This window comes from Porites lutea, chromosome 5, assembly GCF_958299795.1.
Source record: "Porites lutea chromosome 5, jaPorLute2.1, whole genome shotgun sequence".
Classification (NCBI taxonomy): domain Eukaryota; kingdom Metazoa; phylum Cnidaria; class Anthozoa; order Scleractinia; family Poritidae; genus Porites; species Porites lutea.
In genome coordinates this window covers 43,375,998-43,399,442 of record NC_133205.1, presented here as the reverse complement: position 1 = coordinate 43,399,442, position 23,445 = coordinate 43,375,998, and the positions used below count along the sequence as shown (strand labels likewise).

The window sequence follows — 23,445 nt, the reverse complement described above, 5'->3', positions numbered from 1 at the left end:
TGACAGTTTTGGAGACAGGGCTGTCACGCAGCTCCACTCTTTTACAAAGTCCCTCGCTTTAGAAGACTTCTATCGTGGTTCCAACCCGCGCGGTAAGATTTTTACGTGGTTTAACAGCCCTCACTCCATGGGATGTAGGCTGGATCGGTTTTATACGCCGCGAGCCTGGGATCACGCCTCTCGCGGACACTATATAAACCGGCTTTCACCGAACCCCAGGTTTGGTGGGACGCTGGCAAACCGCAATTAAAAGAAATCGCCATCGCTCACAGTGTCGCTCAAGCACGTGAGCGTAAGCGAGACAAACTTAATTTAGAAAATGAATCTGTCTCACGGTACTTCAAATACCGCCGACAATCACATTCGCTTAGTGGAGATCAGAGACCTCTTAAAAACTATCGAAGATCATAACGTAGAAGGAGCTATAATCCGTAGCAGAGAGCAATGACTTGAATTCGGAGAAAAACCTACAAAATATTTTTACCAACTCGAAAAGCAACACCAGACCCGTAACTCGATCAATGAATTATGTGTCCGGGATCAGACAGTCACATCTCATGAAAATACTTTGACAACTTGCCGAGATTTTTATGTGAACTTGTACACTGCCGAACCGGCATGCAGGTAGTCCGCATGGTCTGCCATGAGGCCATTCTGCACCACCTATCCATTGGGGAATTCTAAGTAAAAATCTCTTATGCAGGAGAGCAGACTCAGACGAGTCTAAAACCCTCAAAAGGCCACGTGTCTGACTCGGACTCCCACACAGCTAAGCAAAAACAACCACTGCGACGACCTCAACTTCATCCGAAGCCTAATACTTCTAACCCGCGTAACAAAGAAAACGCGACTTCACCTGAGACTTCGTAAAAAGTTTATACTCTACGGATGCCTTCCCCGGATCTCACCATGATTTATTTACGCTTTCTTCCCTTACTGCCAATCATGTGCAGCCTCGTCAGTCTTCATACCCAGGGCCTCAGGTCTCCTGACCGTCGAAAATCTGCCTTTCATTTTCTCAGATTTCGCAAGTACGATATTATTTTCCTCTAAGAGACACACTGGACTACTGATTTACAGGATGCTATTCAATGCGACTGGACAGGAGACATTTATTTTAACAACGGAACTGCCAACTCATGCGGTGTCGCAACTCTCTTTAATCCACGTTTCAATTACACACATATTAATACTTCTCAGGATTCTTCTGGCCGCATTCTTGCCATTACAATCAAAATTGATGATCATTATCTACACCTAGTTAATCTCTACGCTCCAAACTCTGACACTGACCACCGGCAACTTTTTTCTTCTTTGGAACCTTTTTTCTCATCCCGCTATCACAACGTTATCGGCGGAGACTTTAATTCCATCGTTAACCCCACGCTGGATAAACAAGGAGGAAATGTTACATCCAGACAATACACTCTCCGTGTTCTACACAATCTCACTTCTCGATTTGATTTAGTTGACACCTGGCTACAAAGCAATCCAAATAACCGTGGATTCACTCAGACCGGTCGTGACCCACAACAAAATAATTCCTTTATCAGCACCCGTATCCACCGCTTCTATACATCACAACCTATCACCCCTTATATCTCAGACACTTCAATTATCGCTTATCCACACTCGGACCACGATCTCATCACGCTAATTCTTGACCTCGACCGCCAACCTCGAGGCCCCGGCTACTGGCATTTTAACAATACTCTACTGGACAACGCTATTTTCGGAATTGAAATTCAAGAATTCTGGACTCAATGGACTCTATGAGGCAGCGATGAGAGTAGCCTGGAGGGGATTTCAACCTGGGGTAGATGAGTGTTATCTTCTAGACATGGATCACATTAAGAAAGCTCTGAACAAAGTTACAAACCTAGCGAATGATTTAACTAAGGACAACCCCGATTGTATTGTACAGAGCCAGCCATTCAAGTGCCTAAATGAGCGCTTTGCAGAATTTGTAGACCATCCCCGAAAAACAAATGGCCCTCTCCAAGCATTCTGGATGTCATCTATTGACGTGGTTGAGCAAACGCTGCACATGGTCAGAGCCTCAAGGGAAGGAGATTGGATGCTACATCTCTATTATATTCACCAAATGCTTCCGTGATGCTTTGCCTACGATGCCATTAATTATGCTCAGTACATGTCTGTGTACTACCGTGACATGACAAGTCTCCAAGACGAGCGCCCAGAGGTACATGAGTGTATATGAAAATGGGCAGCTTTTCAGTTCAAATGAGCTCAAACAAGACAGTTGGGCGAATCCCTGTGGATCAAACCACTGAAGAAACTGTTAATAGAGACACAGACCGGGGTGGAACTAAAGGTTTCAGCTTGAGGTCCAGTGCAGTACAACGATAGATATTACATGACAGCAGAGTTCAGAAGTCTATTCCTCCGTAACTTGCGAACCATGGTAGGACATGCTCAAGGAAATAATGATCATGTTCACCTCCAAAAGTTTCGAATGAACAAGATGAACAAGACATAAAAGCAATGGTAGATCTTATTGAAAGTAACTGGACCAATCCATTTAGCAATTACCAGCCCCTCTTAAGTATTTCCATGAGTGCCACTGCTTCTCCCGAAATTGAACTTGACCTAAGCAGAGCATACCTAGTCGGGGAGACCGCCTACCAACAATTCAAAAAGGAACACCTTGAGCTGGAGAAACCACCAGTAACTTTCCATCATACACTGACAAAGCAAAAGTTAAAGACCTTCAGTGATCATAATAAAACGAAAAAGTTGAAGCAGAGCAAAGGCAACAAGACAGTACTCCATGCTGATCGAAATTTGTTTGCACAAATGATGATCATCGCCAAAAGTCGACAGCTTCAGATGCAGGAGGTTCTTTGCCATCCTCTTGGACCCCTTCCTGCCTCTCTTGCAACAAGCAATAACTTGCCACGAAAGACAAACAAAGCACAACTTGGAAGGGAGTTAGAGAAACTGGTTCAGCCAACAGTGGTTGTTCCAACCCCATCGGCCTACCTGATAGACGGTATGTCATTAATTCAGAAACTGTAGGTAGACCATCTTACATTTGGTGAAATTGCCAAAATGGCATTATCAAGAGTCTTGAGAGAGGGCGAGGGTAGTAGCAGAATAGACGTTGTGTTTGACGTGTATAGGGACCTGTAAGTTAAATCAGGTGGAGAGAGAGTTGAGAAGCGAAGGAGATTCCATCACATTAAAAAACCTTTCAAGCGACCAGAAGGTTAATCAATTCAGAAGCTTTTTGCAGAATGGTCAGAATAAAACCAGCCTAATCAAATTTTGTTGTCGATCACTGGAGTAAACTACCTTGCCGATCAAAGCGGCAACACAAGACACTATGTTACATGTAAGAAGCATTGCTATAAACTAACTTCAGAGAGCGCACAAGAAGAAGAGCTGCAATCAGATCAAGAGGAAGCCGACACCCGCCTCCTCCTTCATGCTAAACATGCGACAAAGGACCCATTCAATGCCACAGAACTGGAAACAGATAATCAGTTCACAGAAGATAGCCAGACATATGCTAAGGAACAGTTGGGGGTGAAAACCGATGAAGCAAAAATACTCGGGCTCCCTTGGGATAAGGTGGAGGACACTCTGGCTGTGACCTTTCTGGTGATTCACATGAAGCCACAAAGAGAGATGTGCTAAGGAGCTTAGCTTCAATATATGACCCTCTTGGGGTAGCAAGTCCTGTAACCTTGGTAGGGAAAATGGTTTTCAGAGAAGCATGTGACCGACACCTCCCTTGGGACGCTGTTTTACCAAGGAACTGAAAGCACAATGGGAGAAATTTAAGGGAAACTGGCCTGGTGAGCTTAAATTCCCACGCAGTCTAACTATAGCTCAGGAACCGGTCCAAGCTCTAGACCTGCATGCATTCTGTGTATCAAGTGGAAAAGGGACAGTAGCAGCAGTGTACGCAGTTGTGTATCAAGAATCTGGTATTCACCAGGGTCTGTTGGCAGCAAAGGCACGGTTAGCAAAGAAAGGACTTACCATGCCAAGGTTGGAGCTCATTTCTGCTCACATGGCAGCCAATCTTGTAGACAATGTAAGAAGTGCTTTGGAAGGATACCTAGTGAGGTCTGTGTATGGATGGAAAGACAGTACAGTAGTCTTGCACTGGATCGCTGGTCAAGGGAGCTACAAACAATTTAGGTCCAATAGAGTTGCACAAATTAATGCCAAGGACTATGTAAAGTGGAGGTATGTAGGAACAGAGCAAGATCCAGCTGCCGTGGGGAGCAGAGGCACCCTGTCTAGAGAGCGTCTTGAAATCTGGCTGAAAGGACCAAACTGGCTGACTGAACCAGAAATGTGGCCAGCGGTGGTGCAAACTAGGCCAAGTAAAGAGACAGAAGCAGAGGCCAAGCTAGTAAAGAAAGTGTTTGCTGAGGCCACAGAGATGGAGGACACCCTACACCAGGTTTTAGAGAAACATGGATTCTGGCAGATGATGCGTATCACGTCATGGGTAGCAAGATTTATTGAAAACTGTAAGAAAGGCAAGAAGCACCGGTTGTCTGGTCCATTGACCACATGTGAGACTGTCAAGATAGTGGAATTCTGGATAGGAAGAGCTCAAAACAGCAAGTTAAACACAGACACGTTCCATGAAGATCAGCTCAAACTTAATTTGCAGAAGAATGAAGAGGGTCTGTACGTGTGTAGAGGGAGAATCCAGGGAAGCTACCCTACCTACTTACCGCCAGATACCTTGTTAACAGAGAAGAATTGTCCATGATAAACATGTGCTAAGTCTTCATGGGGGAGTGGGACTCACGATGAGTTTTGTTCGTCAACAATATTGGGTACCGCGGCTAAGACAGCTCACAAAGAGAGTTATCAGAGGATGCTATGGGTGCAAGAAATTCCAAGTAACCGCATTCTCAAACCCACCAGTTGGAAATTTGCCTACAGACAGGACGGAAGGATCAACCCCTTTCGAAGTAGTTGGCCTAGACTTTGCAGGACCGATAGGGTACAAACTCAAGACAAAGAAAGAAGGAAAAGCGTATATTTTATTATTTGCTTGCAGCTTAACTACAGCTGTCCACCTGGAGTTGCTGCTGAATCAAACAGCTGAGGAGTTCATCACGCATCTGAAACGGTTCATCGTGAGGAGAGGCTGCCCCAGGAAGATTTATTCTGATAACGGGCAAACTTTTGTTGCCGCAGCGAAATGGTTGAAAGGGGTGGTAAAACATGAACAGCTGGAGAACTACCTCGCTCATCAGGAAATAAGGTGGCAATGCAATCTAAGCAGAGCCCTCTGGTGGGGGGGACAATTTGAGAGGCTTGTGGGCGTCGTAAAACGGGCATTGTTCAAAAGTATTGGTCGAGCTAGCCTAACATGGAATGAGCTTGAGGAAGTCTTGCTGGACGTAGAAGTGGCTCTGAATGATCGCCCTCTGTAATACGTGGAAGACGACGTGCAGCTACCAGTTTTGACTTTATCTGCCATGATGTTTGGTCAACCAAGACTTGTCCCAGAAGAAAGCACAGAGGAAGATGCTGACTTGAGGAAGAGAGTGAAGTATCTACGCCGGTGTAAAGAGGTTTTATGGAATCAGTGGAGTGGGGAGTATCTGAAGTCCTTGAGGGAAAGACACAATATGAAGCACAAATCCAAACAGATGAACCTCAAGCTAGGAGATGTGGTCTGTAGTGACCAATCCCCGCCTAGTCCCAGTCCGCGTGTTTACGTATAAGTAATTCAACTTTCGCACGGGTTACGTAAATCGTAAAGTATCTTGCTCGAGTTCGCTAGCTGTTACAACTACGTTACGTTCTTTATCTTACTTCGTTCGCCGTATTCCCAAATCATCAGGTAATGTCCTCTGTCTTCGTTTATCTCGTATTTCCTATGTTATCTGTATTTCCTACGTTATTTCCATTGTTGTAATTAGTCGTTCCGCTCTTAATGTATTATGTTTGTTACTTTATCCTAGAAACCACTGGCAACATCATGTAAATAAGGTTAAGAGTTCGAGTTGTTCCAGTTGAATTAAAACTCTTTTACGACTTATATTATTGCTGGTGCGTTGGCTACATGGTCTTTATCCCGGATGCTGAACGTAACCGAGGGAAATGGAACATGGGCATAGTAGTCAAGCTTTTCCAAGGCCGAGATGGGGTGGTACGAGCCGTGAGGCTGAGGGCAGGAAAATCGTACCTTGAACGGGCAGTCCAGCATCTGTTTCCTTTAGAGCTTTCCTGTGATCAAGAGCAGCGTGTGAGAGAAGAACTGTCCCTAAATCCCAGAGCAAGGGAGTTTCGCCCCGTTAGGAGGGCTGCAGCTGTAGCAGCGGAGAACATTCACCACACTGAGGAAGAAGCAGTCGAACACTGAACTTACGTTTATTTGATCCCAATTACTTGTATCAAATAGGGGAGAGTGTGAGAATTGGTAGGTTGATACTCGGATGTTAAGAATGTTTCGTTCGCGTTTTTTTACTTTGTAAACTTGTCAGGAGCACCCTAAGGTCGTCGGGGCCTGGGAGCTAGGATTATGGATATTATAGGATGTCGTTTTCAAGAAGTGATGTATCAGAAAAAAAAGCACATGGCGAGAGTTAGTGATCTTTACTGAGAGAAATTAGAAGTATTAAAACAGTTCTGTTCTTTACCATGAGCGTGTGTATTGTCTGGAGAAACAGTTCCGTTATGTTCATTACGTCTAGTTCATAGTTTATTTGCTTCAGTGGCAACAACTTGCAACCCATTTTCACTTTTCAATTTGTTTTTAATAACTTTCAACCATTTTCACCAACATTTTAGGCTGGTGTCGCATCACTTCGGTTTTTGTGGATACGAGTGATTTGACCTTTCAATTAATTATTTCCCTTTCAGTCCAAAATGGCTTTGTGTGTCCCGAAAAAACGATACTTGGTCATTCTTTTGTTCAACGCCTCAGTTGTGACTTGGAGCACCATTTTGATGATTGCGCCACAAGTAACTTCAACCTCAAGGATGTTAAGGTCCATTTATTTGGTGTTGGCAGAAGGACGGTTAATAAAATTAAGCCATTTGACTTAGTGAATGTCTCCCACTTTGCACCAGATGTTGTCATATCAGAAATAGGTACCAATGACCTTTGTAATAAACCACCAGAAATGGTTGGTTCTCAGATTGATGAATTAGTCGAGTTATCGTTGAACCATTTTCCTGTTGGGGTAGTTGGAGTTTGTCAGGTGATTAAGCGAGCTGAGCCAACATTTAATAAGGTAGAAGTGTTAAATCTTTATTTAAGTGTCGTCGTCGACCGCCCCGAAGTGTTTGTATGGCAACATAAGATTTTGGACTCTCCAAGCCTTGATTTCCTGTTGGAGGATGGAGTTCACTTAAATCCTTGTGGCCAGTACTTAGTTTATAGAAGTTACCAAGGCGCAATTTTAAAGGCTGTGAACATTTTGAATAAGTTTGAGTGAATAATGCTCATGTCACTGTGTTAACAATCCTTTGCGTGGCTTTGAAGGGTTTGTGTTGTTGGCAATATCGATATTATCCAAATCGATATAAAAGAAAGTTATTAATTCTAGCTCAAAACTGGTCATTTTGATGTGAATAAAACTATGACTGTATTTCCAATCATAAACTGACGAATGTTGTTACCTATTTGAGGCGTGTTGTTAATTTCGCACCATATTTGTTCAACTATTTAGAACTTTGACTAATTTGGTTAATAGGTTTCTTCTGTGATTTTAACTGAGACTTAAAATGTTTCATGTCTCCGAGCAAAAATTCAGTTCTTGTTAGGTGTATGTTTATGTATGTTTACTACAGAGTCTTTATAAAGGCGGCTTCACTGGAAGTATTCTTATGTATGTCTACTACAGAGTCTTGATAAAGGTGACTTCACTAGAGCAGTTTTCTTAGATCTTTCAAAGGCTTTCGATACGGTGGACCACGTGCTTCTTGACAAAAAACTCAAGACCATTGGAGCTAGTTCTCAAGTTGTGAAGTGGTTTGCCTCATAACTTAAAAGTCAGTATCAAGTCAAAGTCACATCTGTTGAAAACTGCCAGTCGACTTGACAAAAGATTCCTTTTGGAGTACCCTAAGGAAGCATCCTTGGGCGTCTTCTTTTTTTAATATACGCTAATGACCTTCCCAACTGTTTAGAGCACTGCCAGGTAGTCATGTACGTAGACGACACAGTGATTAACTTCAGTGCAAATTGCTGTCAAAATATTGAATACCATCTGAATGCCGACCTTGCCAATCTTGCCGAATGGTTTAACAACTATCTGACCTTAAATACATCAAAATCGAAGTTCGTAATGTTTGGTGGTGATAGAAGGTTGCAAACCTGCCAAGGTATTAAGCTTGTCATTGATCACGAAAACCTTGAGAGCAAAGATTAAATCAAGTATCTAGGTGTTGCCAACAATTTCACCTGCTTGTTACTTAGAAGTTGAAACACCTTGCACACTCGCTCGGAAAGAGTTTTAAGTTGCTACAATAAATGAACCTCTCCCTGTTTGGTTTCAAGATTCAGATGATTCACAATTAGCAACAATTCATTATCAACTTTTTCTGTTTTAATTAAGAAAGGGAAGCATTGTTCAATATTGACATCAAATGGTAAATTAAGTGTTATTTTAAGTGAGAGTAAGGGTAAACTTTTCCTTAGTCATAGTACACTATGATAGATGACATCCACCTTTTAAACACAACCTAGCTTTGAGGTTTACAGTTTAAGCATCTCAAGTTTTTATTTACATGCATACAATTTGTTCGGCAAGTGGGCAGGTCTTAATAAGACAACCACTAAAACATTTTAACCTGTGTACACTAAAAGAAGATCGTTTTGGATTTGTTGATTTAGATGTTTTAAGAATCGTAGATGCTAAGACAGCAACCTTTTAAGAAAAATGTTCTGGTTGTAGTTTTCCTTTGTAGCTGTTTAATATATTTCCAGAATTTCAAACGTAACAAAAACACTCGTGGTGAAACAAAGTCATGGAATTGCTTTGGTTTGTTGAAGTTCACTATTCAAATTTATGGCTGAAAACTTCAGACGTGAGGCCTTATGGTACATCCTAATGAAAATTACTGAATCAGAGATAATTTGTAAGTTTAGTTCATATGTTAAACGTATAAACACAGTATTAACGTCAAGTGCATTGTGGCTACTTAACAAAGGTTATTATGATATTTTGGCATCTTGCATTGACTGGCTATAAACAAGTGTAATAGTTGAAAATTGATATGTATTTATAAGACACCAATGTATATGTTATGTGATTGATCACTAAAGACAGTTTGTATTCCAGCAAGCCTCGTTTGATTTCATCACAAAAATATTGTCATAAATGTATCCTGACCAAGGACATTTAACTTAACTCTAAGAATCATATACCACAAATTTAAGCTGACAAAATCCCAAGTGTAGACTGGGCAATTCACAAATTTTCTAGGTAGGTCTCATACAGTTGAATTCCCAATATTGAAACATTTTCCAATATTGGGAATAGTGAATTTTCAAGTTGTAATTCTGGGAGTTCTTTCACTTCCACAAAATTGGGATTTTCTTGGTTATTCTCCAAATACCCTTTAAAGTTCCCAAAATGAGAACTGGTTATTTTTTCCTGTGAAGACTATAAGTAGAAAATCTCTATTTGCTCCGGTCCACCAAGGTGGTCTAGGTCTCATTTCTTGAAGAAACCGTCAGCATCATCAAGACTTTTCTTGGCTATGTTTTGAGAAAATTTAAATAAATACTAGGTCTCACTGATTTTGTTTAAGAGTAAAGCTCTCAAAGTCTCAGCTCTAGTGAACACCACTGACAACCCAGACACTAAGGATTTTTGGTTACTGAAATATTCCAATGGTTCTCAACTGCCCAGACTCAGGGGGGAGTGGTCACACCTACGTGACAATTCTTCCCCTTGTGCCTTGGCGCCCTCTAAGCATTATTAATGCATCTTTAACTCCTTAGTAACTGTGACCAAGAGAATACCAGTTAAGTCCAGCTTTTGTTTTTCTTCCAAGAATTGTTACAGTGAACTACTGAAAGATACTACCTCCCTCCCTGTTCTGTCATGTAGATGTTCCAATAATTTGGGTTATTCCCTATGTCTTTCCACTCACTGGTCACTTGTTCGTGACTCTGACAGAAAATTTTAAGAATTACTTTGAGAGCTGTTAAAGTAAGGAACTCCCTTAAGTCTTGGGGTTACTCGGTCTCTGATCTCTGTGCTGACTGTGATCACAAAGAATATAAATCATTGGTTTTTGAATTGTGTTAGAGCTAAGAGGCTGTTGGCAACTTTAATCCTCACCCTTTCTAGTCTGTTTCCTCAGCCTTTTATAGTGAAGTTTAAATCAGTGTTTTTATTCATGGTTCAATACTTGCGATAAGAACAATGCCATTGCCTGCTATTTGGTTAAGACGGTCTTCTATGCCCTCTGGTATTTCTGTAATAAAGCTACTTTTCATAATGGCACTGAGGATCATTGGGCAATTATTCAATACATCTCCCATGACTTCACAACCCGACTCCTTATGGACTTTTCCCCGACTTCCTGATAAGATATTTTGTACCTCGTGGTGTCACGACTCTATTTGTAAGGTTGCTAAGCAATGGTTGGTCTTGTGTGAACGATTCGGTTTTTGACAGGGGTTTGGACAGGTCAGGTTCTGATCCCCCTGATTCCTTGCGCAACAGCTGCTCTATCTCGTCTTTTTGATGCCTGCTGTGTTGTGGATGTGTGGCGTTTCTTGTACCTTACTGGTTGATCTTTCTCGTGGTTCAGGCCAGACAGATCTTTTCCTTTCCGTATCGACCTGGTGGGCCTCCCGCTGTCTTGGATCCCTCTGGTGTCGTCATGCCATATCATTCCCTGTCCCTTCTCTGACCATTGTGGGGTTATTTTGTCCACAGGTGTCCCTGGTGTCATGGTGCATGGTCTGGCTCTGTGGAAGCCTAACGTTTCTGTCCTTTCAGAGACCGAGTATGCTTCCCAAGTTTCATCCTTCTGGGCTTCCTGGCAATTGAGGAAGGCAAGTTTTACCTCTCTGGCGAAATGGTGGGAGGTCCAAGATGAAGGGGCTATCCATCAAGTACTGTATAAAAAGGGCTGCTTGTCATTGTTGTTGTTGGGACGTTCTGGTTAAGTTTATTACCACGGTAAGACATCGCAAGACTTCGATTTTTCATATGTTAACCTTTGAAAAAACACAACCTAAGCTTTTGGACAAACTGGATCAAACCTACAGCAACCTGATTGACTGGCAAGGAGCCAATCATACTGCACCATTTTCGATCCTCCAAACAAATCAAGGTGGGTATAAAAACCCCTAAGAAATCTAGCAATACGGAGTGGTTCAGAGTTAACCTCAACCTTCCAACTACATAGCAACTGATGAGAATCCTAAGATTCGAAAAAAACAGCCGGTCTTGCTTGTAAAACTCACATTTCTTCTGAAAAGTAACATGGAGGTTGATAGTGAAGATGCCACCTCTCAAAGCCTGCTCAACACAGAAGCCGAAACCTCTCTGAGCCTGCTTAACAAAGAATATGATCAACTGATTGATGGAGAAGACGAAAATAGCAGCGACAGCAAGGACTATGGGCTGACAAGCTATCAACAACCTCCACCACAAGAACCACTAAGAGGGAAAAACGAAGCAAAAAAGAAAAAGTTGAAAAGGAAAGCAAGCGAAGTTCCAACTACCACAACAGCAAAGATAAAGAAAACAAAAGATTCCATAAAACTTCTAAAAAATCATTTGGAAAGGAACACTTGTCTGAAGCCACTTAAATACTCTGCACGGGCCAACATACTGGCAGACGAACAATTTTAAAAAGGACATTAAGGCCATCAAACAGAAAGCCAAGCGCGGTTTTGTCAAAGCCTTAACTAAGTTTCACTAGCATCAGCTTGAACAACAGAAACAGAAACTACATAAGGAAATGTCCATGACAAAACGTAAGGGCCGCAAGGACAGCAAAAATGTAAACGTATCTACTACAGAGGATCGTAATGAAATCAAAGCTTTAGCTTCAAAACCAAAAGAGCAATACGAGTACCTTATGTCAAAACTAAATAGTGACACAGAGAATAAAAATTGTGAAAAGTACTCACAAATGTCTGTTAAATGTGTGGACAACACCGTGGGTGGGTCAACCAAAATTACAGGGAAATCATTCTCTAGAAAAATACAAAGGAAAACTGCTACACGCAAAGAAAGGAGAAAAAAGTCTTCCAAGAAAAAGTCAGTTATCAAACCACTAAAGGGGGAAAATATATTAAGAACCTCTCAAACAGAACATTAACTGAGGCGCAAATTAAATTAATCTCTCGAGGTCTCATTTATACCAGTCAACAAATCTATTAACAGAAACAAAATATGACGACAGTTGCTACGAGATTTCGAAAACTTTGCAAGGCGAATGCGCCTTAAATATTTGTTCCATGGAAAAAATAGGGAAGTTTACCCTTTGTACGTTAAATCTGACTGGAAACCACCGGCTCAACCATCAGTAGCCCTCGAGAGCTATCTGGGAGAAGTTAAATCACAACTCGCAGAGATGAAAATAACAAAGCCAAAAAATAACTTGTCATGCAAGGAACACGAAGCAGTAACAGAATTATAAAGCAAAACACAGACATTAACCTTAACAAAGCGGACAAGGGGAGCACTACAGTAGTCATGAACAAAACTGACAAAATAAGAGGGTCAAATACAAATCGACGACAAACATAACTACAGACCTCTCTATGAACCCATGGTGAAAGAAACGAAACTTCTCTTTGCCAACTGGGTTCCCTCAGAGTAACCACTGGACACTAATTTCCGAAAGCTGGATGAATTTGGGAAAGAATACGCTGCATCTGTTGAGACAAAGGTAAAAGATGAGACTGCACGACTTCAGAAACATCACCAAGCACTGACTGAGGCACCATCTGGTGCCAGTTCCCCTCCTCTAGTGACTGAAGGCCAGTCTCAACAGTCAACTGTAATTACTGCTGACAAAGGAAGAAAGTTGGACTTCGATAACTTCGACTTCAAGCAGCAAGTTCACAGTATGACTGAACAGCATCAAAATATAGATGTCCACTGGGTTACACACTTGTCAGTGGAAAATCGTGTCTCAGGAAACCACTTGTCAAGTGCGAAGCCTGATGCAGATGCTGTTATGCAGATGGAGAATGGTGTGTTTTTACCAACTCCCCATGAGCACCACCTGCAAAGGGAAAACTACATAACTCTCACTGAGAGAGCAATTGTGGAAATACCCTGTTTGGCATGTCTCAAGCCTGTGGTCTGTAAGCACATACCACACCAGTATAGCAATGAAATGGCTGAGAAATCAGAAATGGTATTACATAGTACAATTTATTGAAAATGACTTACAGGCCTACTTTTGAACAAAAAAAATTAATTCAGGCCCATCAAAGTCACAAAGTCAAAGAACAGTCAGAAAAAGGAGCGACGGGAAAAATGATTTTTATTTCCTTGTTTTGAAGTCTTGTCGTTCTCATGTTCCAGTAACAGTAAAGGTTGGAGTTTGAAAATTTGCAGTAGTGAGATATTGCATAATTTGCCCCCCCCCCCAGTTTTTTTGCCCCCAACCCTTCCCTGTTACCACCAAAAACCACTTAACCCATTGAGAAAATAACCAGAATTATGTGTTTTCGCTTTGCAGTCTTTTCTTGGAATGTTGTATCACAATGAAAATGACTCAGATGGTATTCAGCAAGTACTATGGTGATGGAGATGACAGAGTTTATTCCTCCCAAGGTTTAGTGGCTGATCAACTGTCAGTGGAGCGTGGCGTGAATGCACTCTTTGAGCTATCAAATGGCCTTACTCCAGAGAAACGTCTAGAGGGTTTGCACTTGGAAATTGTGTCTGGCATGCAGGAAATAAGTTTTTGAAGGTATGAAAATATTTAGTGTTTCTTTCAAGCCATATTTTATGAGTCATATACATTATATGTGGCTTTGCCAATGGGTTCATACACATTAGAGTATATTCAGTGAACAACACCAATACAAGATAGCTTGTGAGATAAATATCAGGAAATTAGTTGCATAATTACACTCTAAAAGCGGTAAGGTCTGATTTCATACAGTTAAATGATAATTGTTTTATTTGAGATAAAAAAGGTCAGTCAATAAGGTATGACATCTCTCTCACTGTGAAAGGAAATGCATCAGTTGATGTGTGAAACTAAATATGTTGTAAATATCTTTATTGAAATAATAAAACTAATGATAATAATAACAATGATATCAAATATATTGCACATTCATTCACTTGCATAAACAAGTAAATGTAATTCAAATAATGATGATGATGATGATAATAATGACACCAACAATAATAGTAATAATAATAATAATAATAATAACAATGATAATGATAATGATAATGGTGATGGTAATGGTAATGATGATAATGATAGAGCGGTTTTCACTTGACTGTCGTAAAACCAAAACCAAAGTAAATACACTGAATACACTAGCCAACCAAAGGACGTAGTAAAACCAAAACCAAAACCAAAACCAATCCCAATTCGACAGTCAAGTGAAAACCGCTCTAATGATAATGATAATAATAAATATAATGCACATTCATTCACTTGCATAGTCTTCTAATCATGTAAAAAAAAATAGTTCAATGTTTGTATGTATCTGTTTTTAGGTTGCGTTCCATAATTTCTACAACACGAAATCAGCAGGAGACAAATGCACTCTCTACAGCGACAGAAATTTAATAAACAGAAGGAATGTCAGCAGTGATGTTGTTGCGGCAGTTAACCCCTGTAGAAAATTTTTCGACCTTGAAGTTAAAGCAAGGCTTGTAGCTGCTGCATTACATGAGCTTGGGATGAATAATATCTTGGATAGCCCTAAGGGTGAATTTTCCCAACCAAACCTCCCTGAAGCAAGTAACATGGAGAAAAAGGAATATGTGCGTAAAATTGCCACACACATTGTAGATGGCTATGTCATTCGAAGGGAAAATGTTGAAAACATTTTCAATAGGCTAGTAGCAGCAGAAACCACTGAGGAAGAAGAGGTCAGGCAACAAAAAGACAATGGCAGATACATTTGTTTTTTCCCAGTTGTGGCAAAACCTTTGCATCAAGGGGAAAACGAATGCGTGATCATGAAGCCACCCATAACCAACAAGTCCCAGCTCAAGATTCACAAGGGTTACTCTTCCCAAGTGACTCAGCCCCTTCAGAGAAAGTCCCTGAGAAGGATGACATGTTCAATTATCAGTGTTCTTTCCTCGAGTATGGCATGCTAATTTTGAATTTCTTCGATGCCATCAAAGAGGGTGATGGTAAACGTACTTTCAGATGCTGGAAGTTTCAATTGCCTTACCTTAGGAATGACCCAGGAAGTACAAAGAATGCCCTTGAAGCCCTGGGGATGATCCTTCAAGTTTATGCACTGCTTCCACCAAAACATGCCCATGAACTTGTTTGGAACAGAACTGCATTGCTTAAGTCAGGTTTGGGACATAACATTCCCCTTGATTTACTCCTTGAGTTTTTCAATCGACTACTGAAAGAAGTCAGGAAAAAGTTGGGTCCTAATGCAACCAATCACTAGGCTATAGATCGCTACTGTCATGCAATTGATTTCACTAAAGCATTACTTGACAACAGGGGGGGCTGGCAACGGCCTTTGATCTTGCCGCTTTTCGGCTTTCCATGATCGCCCCAGTTAAGAAATCTGTCAATCATCCGAAAACTGTAGCGAGCATGCGCGGAACGGGTTGGGAAAACAACAAGTTCGTCTTGGCAGCTTCTTCGCAGCGATTCGGCTGTGTGAAGTGAAGTTGCTTTTGGTTGCTTTCGGTCCCGTTGGTCATTGGTTTCTTCGTTTTGTTCCGCGGTAATGTGGAGCTTACGTTTTCCTTTCTTCTGGTCTTGCGTTTGTTATTAAATGCAGCTCGGTTTACTACGGTAGGAACGAGACCAGTGAACATGTTTCTCGATGCCCGACCTTTTGATGATTTGTTTCTGTTTAGACGACCCACGAATTGCAAGAGTAAAAGAAGGGCCAACCCTCCAATACGTATGTAGAAGAGCTTATATTTTCAATCGAAAGGCCCAAAATTAATTCTTCGTGGTATTAAAAAAAGTGCGGTGACTGGCATTTGGTTGAGTAGGAGAGTTGTCAGAGTTCAGCTAAGAGCTGTTTACGGCTTCACTACACCTTTAAGACGACTAGAAATGATGATTGAGATTCTCAGTTCTACATCCTTGGTTGTGAACTTATCCTGGCAGAGTTGCGTTGGATGATTGAGTGGCATGGTCAAAAGTTCATGTATTTCTTTATGTACTAGAAGCTAAATAAATTTTGCCAAGAGATCTTGCACATGCTGATATGCTTAAGTTCTTTTCTTCGTGCGATTTAATTTAAACTTTACCGTAGTTTCTAACAAATGAATCTTTGGAATTCTCTTTTCATGACAGCAGTTACTACACTGCCTTCAGTTTGAGTCCTAATTCAAGTGTGTTTTGTTGCAAAAAAAAGAGGGAAAAATTATAAATTTTAAAAACTACACCACCCCTTGGAACAAGATTATGGTTTAAAAAAGATTAGCTAAGTTCAGAAAATAAATCTTCAAGTTTGCATGTTTTGACAAGGACTACATCTGGCTAAATATGCTTCCAAGGGAATGTATAAAGTCAGGAAAATGGTGACATTTCTATTTTTGCCTTTCCTTTGGCCACGGTGATCAGTTGTTGCCACACAGTTGCATGTAATTTTTTACACTTTTGGACATCAACCTGCCAGGTTAGTTTGTGTCTGTATAAAAATGTAGTTAATGAAATCAAACCCTCTCAACTTAAAAATTACCTTGTACTAGTGGATATCCAAAACACCAAAGGATTTCTTGGAAAAAATGTAAAATGATTATTAAGATAATATTTTAAATTTTTTAGTCAACGATAACAGTTAGAAACTTGTGTTGAGGCAGGCAAAAACATTTTTCAGAGACCATAGACCTTCACTGACTTTGCTGTTAAAACAAGTGGTAAAAGGGTATTAAAATGTGAGATCACCTCCCTGGGCTTGCACTGAAAGAGAGTGTGGGTAGTAGGACACATTGTTCATTTCCCCCACCCTTTTTATGCCAAGAGACCTGATTTTATAACCCTGATTCACTTCACAGCATACAGAATTAAGTTAGCTTTTAAACTTAGAAAGATGGAAAAACTTGGGGGAAAATTGGTGGTACCAAAAATGTAACTACAGACTGCTCTTCATCAACCTTCACAGCCCAAACAGACACCCTGTTCAAAATAAAGGGCGAAATGGTCACCACCCTAAATCAGCAGCACATACCCATCTAGGCCAAATAAGCCAAGGGTAGTATGTAGAAAGAACTGCTGAGGGGATTGGGCTCAAGGGACAATAACTTCTTTTGATGGTTGATAAAAAGTCAATTTTACCTTGTTTATTGTACTTGTAAATCAGATTCATAACTTACACAAACAATTGAAGTTGTACATTTTTCAAGGTCCTTCTGATTCTCTTTATAAACTTTGTAAAACATTCAATTTTCTTTTTTCTGTTTCTTGTACTTCAGTCCTTTGAGGGATTTTCTCAATGTATACTGAGCATACACCTCTCTGATGTACTCACTCTTATTAGCAACTGGCTTAACCTCTTGTCCCCACACTCAGATTCAAGTATAATTCAAAACTATGGGGTAATTTTTGTACAAACAATTTCAAGGAAGTACTTAAAACCAAAGTCACTATCTAATATAAAACTACTAAATACGGTATTGCTGTTGGAGCTATTTATTATCACTCAAACGATATTCCAGTAAAGATTTTGAAGATTCAGTAAGCCCTTCCCTGCAGCCTTTTGATATTAAAAATAGCTTATACTGACAGACCCAGTATATGTGAAGCAAAGTGATTGGAAGATTTAACCTGGCTTTTACTAAATTAGCCCTGTATTCTGTATTTACGCCCACAAATATTTGTTGTGGCTCCCGGTGTACAAACAAACTTACGAACAGCGAAGTACAAAATTGGTTTAATGAACATTCCCATATAACTGTTGCAAGACTCATACTAATATAATGAGCTCGTAGCATATGTTTAGGATAAGGCAGAAAGTTCTTAATACCACCGTACGTGAAAAAATATATAAGAGATGGAGCAGGCTGCCTTGAGGCTGGTCGCTCGAAAATTCACGAAGCTTATAAATAACTGAACTTGCCAAGGTGCCCAATCACGATGAGGGAAGTCACTCATGGACTGTTCATACATCATCCTGATGTCCAAAAATGTCATGAAAAAAGTTCATGAAAACTTTTTCTTGATGTTTGGACGCTGTAAAACGTAAAACCGAACAAAAACTCATCATCTTTCCATGTCCGCATTCTCCGCTATATTTGTTTTGAAGGAAAATTGGTACTCAGTCTCACTCGGCCAAATTTCTTAACTGGGGTGATCATGTAAACTCGTTTCCAGACCTCGCTGCCAGCCCCCCCTGCTTGACAACTTTGATCAAGAGTGTTGTGTCATCCGCCGTTCTGGACACCACCATGAACTCTCTGTGGTGTCTGACCTACACAAGATTGTTACAGAGCTCATCACTCAGAGGGCTTTCTGTTGGACACCAGGGCGTGCCTATGAACACTTTAATGGTATTAATTCCACCCTCCTGTTAGACTTTGATCTTCAAGACATGTTCAGGTGGATAACGAAACACAAGAAAAACATTGTCAGAGAAAGAAGAGCATGCTAGAATGATGTTTTAGGACAGAAAGGTCAATCCAGTATGTAAATTCATATGTAACCTTCAAGAGTGAAATTACAGATCAAATTTGGACACATTTGATCGAAAAAGTACTGAAACTGGTCAGATAGGTAGTGATGAAAAGTTTCACACCAGCATTTATAGTAAATTGTACACAAATGAAATCCCTCATTGCAACCTCAGATCAATTTCTAAGTTCCATGTGATTGTTTCCTGTTTATTTTTCTTAACTTTTCTTAGTATTTTCCATGAACTGTTATAAGAGTTTTAATAAAGAGGGCTTTTTATTTCACTGACATCACCTTTGTAATTAATCTAACTGAGTAGGAACCACAACAGAAGACCTGCTTCATAGAAGATAATCACTTGATGAAATTTATTTTTTCAATGTATGTATGAATGAGACTCTTGCTTAAAATTTTGGCTTTTTACAAATAACTGAAAGATGCCTATGAGGCTTTATAGATTGGCTTCTTAGCATTTCTATTAAGCGACATGAGCACTTAATATTGAAGACATTTTGCCTCCGTCACTTACAAGGTACACGAAAGATGATAATTTATTACATTTATAAATGTAATTGTACAGGAAAAGCTTCTAAAACCAATCAGGAGAAGATAAAAATGTCATGGACAGATGTTAACCATCCCAAAGATAGTCTAAGTTAATGAGGCAATTGCTATTCATCCTCAGAGACTCAGAGGCAACACTAGCATGGGATGTTATTGTTTCAAAGATAACATGAATTGGATTGTACTTGTGCAATTACTTGGGGCAGTTAGTAACATTTGAAGCAGACATGACCCCTTCCTTTTAAAAAACTTAATACAAAAATTTGCAATTAGGTGCCCCTTGGTCTCTAATGATGTTTACAGTTATTTGCTGTTTAAAAAGATTGGCAATCACACTGCTCATGTTTACTTCCTCATTACCTGACTGATCAATGTCTTCCATATGAACATCTACATTAAGCAAGTCACTTTCACTTAACAGCTGACACAGTTCAGAGTCATCTCTGATGTCTGCCCATTCTTGTGCAAATTCCTCTATGTCCTCGTCTTCACTCTCTGGTGCCTCCAATTCACCGCTGTGCACATCACCAAAGACCTGGTGAATTGCACTTAAAATTGCTCGGCTGTGTTCTCTTCTCCAAACTTCAACAAAAGTTTCTACATGTTGTAGTGTCTTAATTTTGTCAAGTATCCAGGACTTGCTTGATTTGCAGTGGGGTGAATCTATGCATCATATTTACAGAAGCCACAGCCCCTGAAGAATTTTGATGAAGCAGGTTTTTCATGTAGTTGAACAGTTCAGTCCTGAGGTGTACCTTGTCATTTTCTTCAACTGAACGAACAGATTCAGAAGAAAGGTTTTCATCTTCGGTAGCATCCAGAACTAGTATAGCAGGTTCCTTGCAAATTTCTTGTTGACATCCACATGCTTTAGCACATATGTCACAGCACTGGTGACCTGACACAGAAGAAGTAAATTTCCCTGGAAAATGACTGTATAGATAAGTACGCCTACAGTCAGTACTATTAGCAACAAAATCCTTGATGTCATGCATGCAATGTGCATCAAGTAGCCCATTGTGCAGCAAAAGGCATGAACTTGGCTGTCCATCTCTACCAGCCCTTCCACATTCTTGGACATAACATTCAAGGTTTTTAGAAGGGCCAAAATGTATGACACGGTGAACTTCTTTGCAATCAACCCCCATTCCAAATGCAACAGTACAGGCTACTATTCGAATGTGGCCATTGGGTTGAGACATGTTACAAAGAATGTGCTTTTTCACAGCCTTGGGTGTTCCAGCATGAAACATTTCCACCATTCTCTTCTTACTGTCAAGGTGTTTATTAACATAAAAATCAACGCCAAGGTTTTCTTTAAATGCTGAGTACACCAAAGCGCACTGCTTGCGAGTTTGGCAGAAAATCATTGTTCTTTCACAGGACACGTTTTTACTTCTAAGCTCATCTATTAAAGTACTAAATAGTGAAGAAACAGGCAAGTTTTTATCCAAATAACGCACACTGAATTGCACATTGGGCCTTTCTGGACTGTGTTCCATGATGAAGGATGAGGACTGGTTTAAATTCAAAGCCCTGAAAATGTCTCTTTTAGTTGATAGTGAAGCGGTGGCCATCAGAATGATAGAAGGAACATTACTTACAGTTAGTGACTTGAGTTCCCCCAGATTTCCATACCAAATTCGGAAAGGGACAGCTGTGCGCTTTGAGGAAGATCCAGGAAGACCCCACTGGCTTATACAATGGGCTTCATCGACAGTTATCGTCACCAGAAACTTCCGATAGTGTTCAGTTAAAAGAAGCTTGCGCCATCGTTCCACGCTCAACATTTTCTCCGGTGATGCAAATAAGTAAGTGAACGCTCCTTTTTCCACTTCCTTCAGTCGTTCTTCCGATTGCTCATCGTGAAGAGCAATTGCTGATAATCCTAAAGACCACAAATATGCTACCTGGTCTTCCATTAGCATTCTTAGAGGTGGAAAACAATTATTTTGCTGCTTCCACGTGGTCGTGAGAACAGCTCATCGGCGACGATCAGAGCTGCATAGAAGATCAAGGACTTTCCGTAACCGGTTGGAAGACTTGCATATACGTCTTTTCCTTTAAGAAGTGCTTCTAAGCACTTTTCTTGCTCGCTGTAAAGCGAAGGAAGTTTAAAAATGTCGCAAACACTCTCTAATGCACGATGGAACTCTCCCGCATCGACCGCCATATTGGAATCTACCTCTACAGAAATGTGAGCCTCGGAAGTTTTGGTCAGCGTAAATCACTTTTAATAATGTATACAAAATTATTTCTGAACATGATTATCAACGGTAAATCACAGACACTCCTTTCCGATCTTTTTGAGAGGAGGGGCGGCTGTACACAGGCTACAAAATGGACGAAATGTCCAAATCAAAAGCCACATATCTCGGACCTTAACATGAAAAATATGGGTGGCGTTGAACGAGCAGATCAACTTCAATCTTCCTATACAGTCAGTCGGCAGTTGCAAAAGTGGTACAAAATGGACGAAATGTCCAAATCAAAAAGCCACATATCTCGGACCTTAACATGAAAAATATGGGTGGCGTTGAACGAGCAGATCAGCTTCAATCTTCCTATACAGTCAGTCGGCAGTTGCAAAAGTGGTATAGGTACATCTTTTGGTTTGCGTTCAATGTTGCTGCTTGCAACACGTATATTTTAGAGTGCGAACATCAACTGAGGAACCACCAGGGAACCCGTCCGCAGGCTCATTTTTGATTAGAATTGGGGAAGCGCCTGATCAATGGATATGCCTATCGAAATGAGATGAGTACATCACCACAATCAAAGTGCGTAACTGTCAGAACCCCACTCAACAGGGTGATGTGTCTTTGTTAACAGCATTTTACAAACAATGGCTTTATATAAATTTTCGTATACACAAAATTCCATCTCACTATTTTAAAGATTTCACATCACAACAAAGTCAAGAATTGCTGTTAAATGAGTAACTCAAAACAGACAAAATCCTTTTAACTTTACAGTTCACGCAGTTGTCCTAAAGTTTGAAATTCATTCTGGTAAAAAAATATTGATAGAATGGATGACATATTAAAAGCCTTGAGCTGCTAAAATGAGTGCAAATTTTCACATACAGCTTATGTTACCTTGAACCACAAAGGCAACAAACATCATCTTCCTTCTATGACCTCTACGTTGTAGTTTTCGTTGTTTCAACATCACCACTTTATCACCATTACCATCACCTCACTTTGCACTTCAAAAAAACTGTTTAATATCAGTTGAAGACAGACGGTGATGAGGCAAACTGGCAGACAAAAGTGTTAACAATCAAAGAAAGGACAAAGAGAGAACAGGTTGCGGTAATGGCGAGTGGTCACAGCCACAAGAGCTTGACAATTTTCTTATTTTATTTACCCGTCTCTCACTTCTTGGAGGATACGGTCACCTGCAGCAAACAGAGAGAACTCAAGAAACACCCAGAAAGAAATAACTGCACATGAACTTCAGGAAAGACCAATTTTTGATCACTGTGTGTCCGTCACATAGAGCAGGTTCTAGCATGTTGGATTGGCGAATGCCAAAGTTCACCACAGAGCATGGGTAAAATGCTATCTGGACTTGGAATCTACATTTCAACTCATCCAGTTACCAGTTAATTTTTGTGAACCCAGGGCCAGCACAGGAAAAACGTAAGTGCCAAACATGCCCAAGAACCATCGTTCAGAACCATCATGTTGCGTTCGCGACATCAGAGCTCGGATGTTTACATATTTCATAGAAGACCATCCCTTCATCCCTTCATTCTGACCACTTCACAAAAAGGTTCTTAAACAAATGAATTTTTTATTCTATTTGTTCCCTTTGTTAATTCATGTACTTTTAATGATGTATATTAACTGCATGTTTTGTATTAGTATTTTGCGACAATGCACATTTGTTTCTTTGCAATTCAATGATCAATCAAGAAACAAATTTGAAACATTAAGAAAATACCGTAAAATTCTGAAAATAAGCCCCGGGGCTTATATTTTTCAAAGGCCCTTTTTGAGGGGCTTATTTTTGGAGGGGCTTATCTACGGAGGGAAATTTGTGTTTCAAAATCGATTGGGCTAGCCTTATAGTTGGAAGTAAATTTACCGTTTTTGCTTT

General features: G+C 40.4%; 2 protein-coding genes across 2 annotated transcripts; one reads left to right on the top strand and one right to left on the bottom strand.

Moving 5' to 3' along the window:
• The first annotated feature begins 4,796 nt into the window (after nt 1-4,796).
• Nucleotides 4,797-5,429, top strand: LOC140938419 (uncharacterized). The gene has a single exon (XM_073387905.1). It carries the CDS (start codon nt 4,797-4,799, stop codon nt 5,427-5,429), a length of 633 nt encoding a protein of 210 aa, XP_073244006.1.
• A 14,162-nt stretch (nt 5,430-19,591) lies between these two features.
• On the bottom strand, nt 19,592-21,514 carry LOC140938418 (uncharacterized). Its single transcript, XM_073387904.1, has 3 exons — nt 21,287-21,514; nt 20,097-21,200; nt 19,592-19,876 (listed from the first exon to the last, which is right to left on the bottom strand). Exons 1-3 carry the CDS (start codon nt 21,512-21,514, stop codon nt 19,592-19,594), a joined length of 1,617 nt encoding a protein of 538 aa, XP_073244005.1.
• Between the last annotated feature and the right edge of the window lie 1,931 nt (nt 21,515-23,445).

Excerpts from the sequence above, each read along its gene's own strand:
- LOC140938419 (XM_073387905.1), top strand. The coding sequence starts at position 4,797 with ATGAGTTTTGTTCGTCAACAATATTGGGTACCGCGGCTAAGACAGCTC.
- LOC140938418 (XM_073387904.1), bottom strand. The coding sequence starts at position 21,514 with ATGGCGGTCGATGCGGGAGAGTTCCATCGTGCATTAGAGAGTGTTTGC. Across the intron at positions 21,201-21,286 it reads GTGGAAGCAGCAAAATAATT|CAATCGGAAGAACGACTGAA; the intron begins GTTTTCCACCTC and ends CTTCACGATGAG. Across the intron at positions 19,877-20,096 it reads CAGTTGAAGAAAATGACAAG|GTCTTTGGTGATGTGCACAG; the intron begins GTACACCTCAGG and ends GCAATTCACCAG.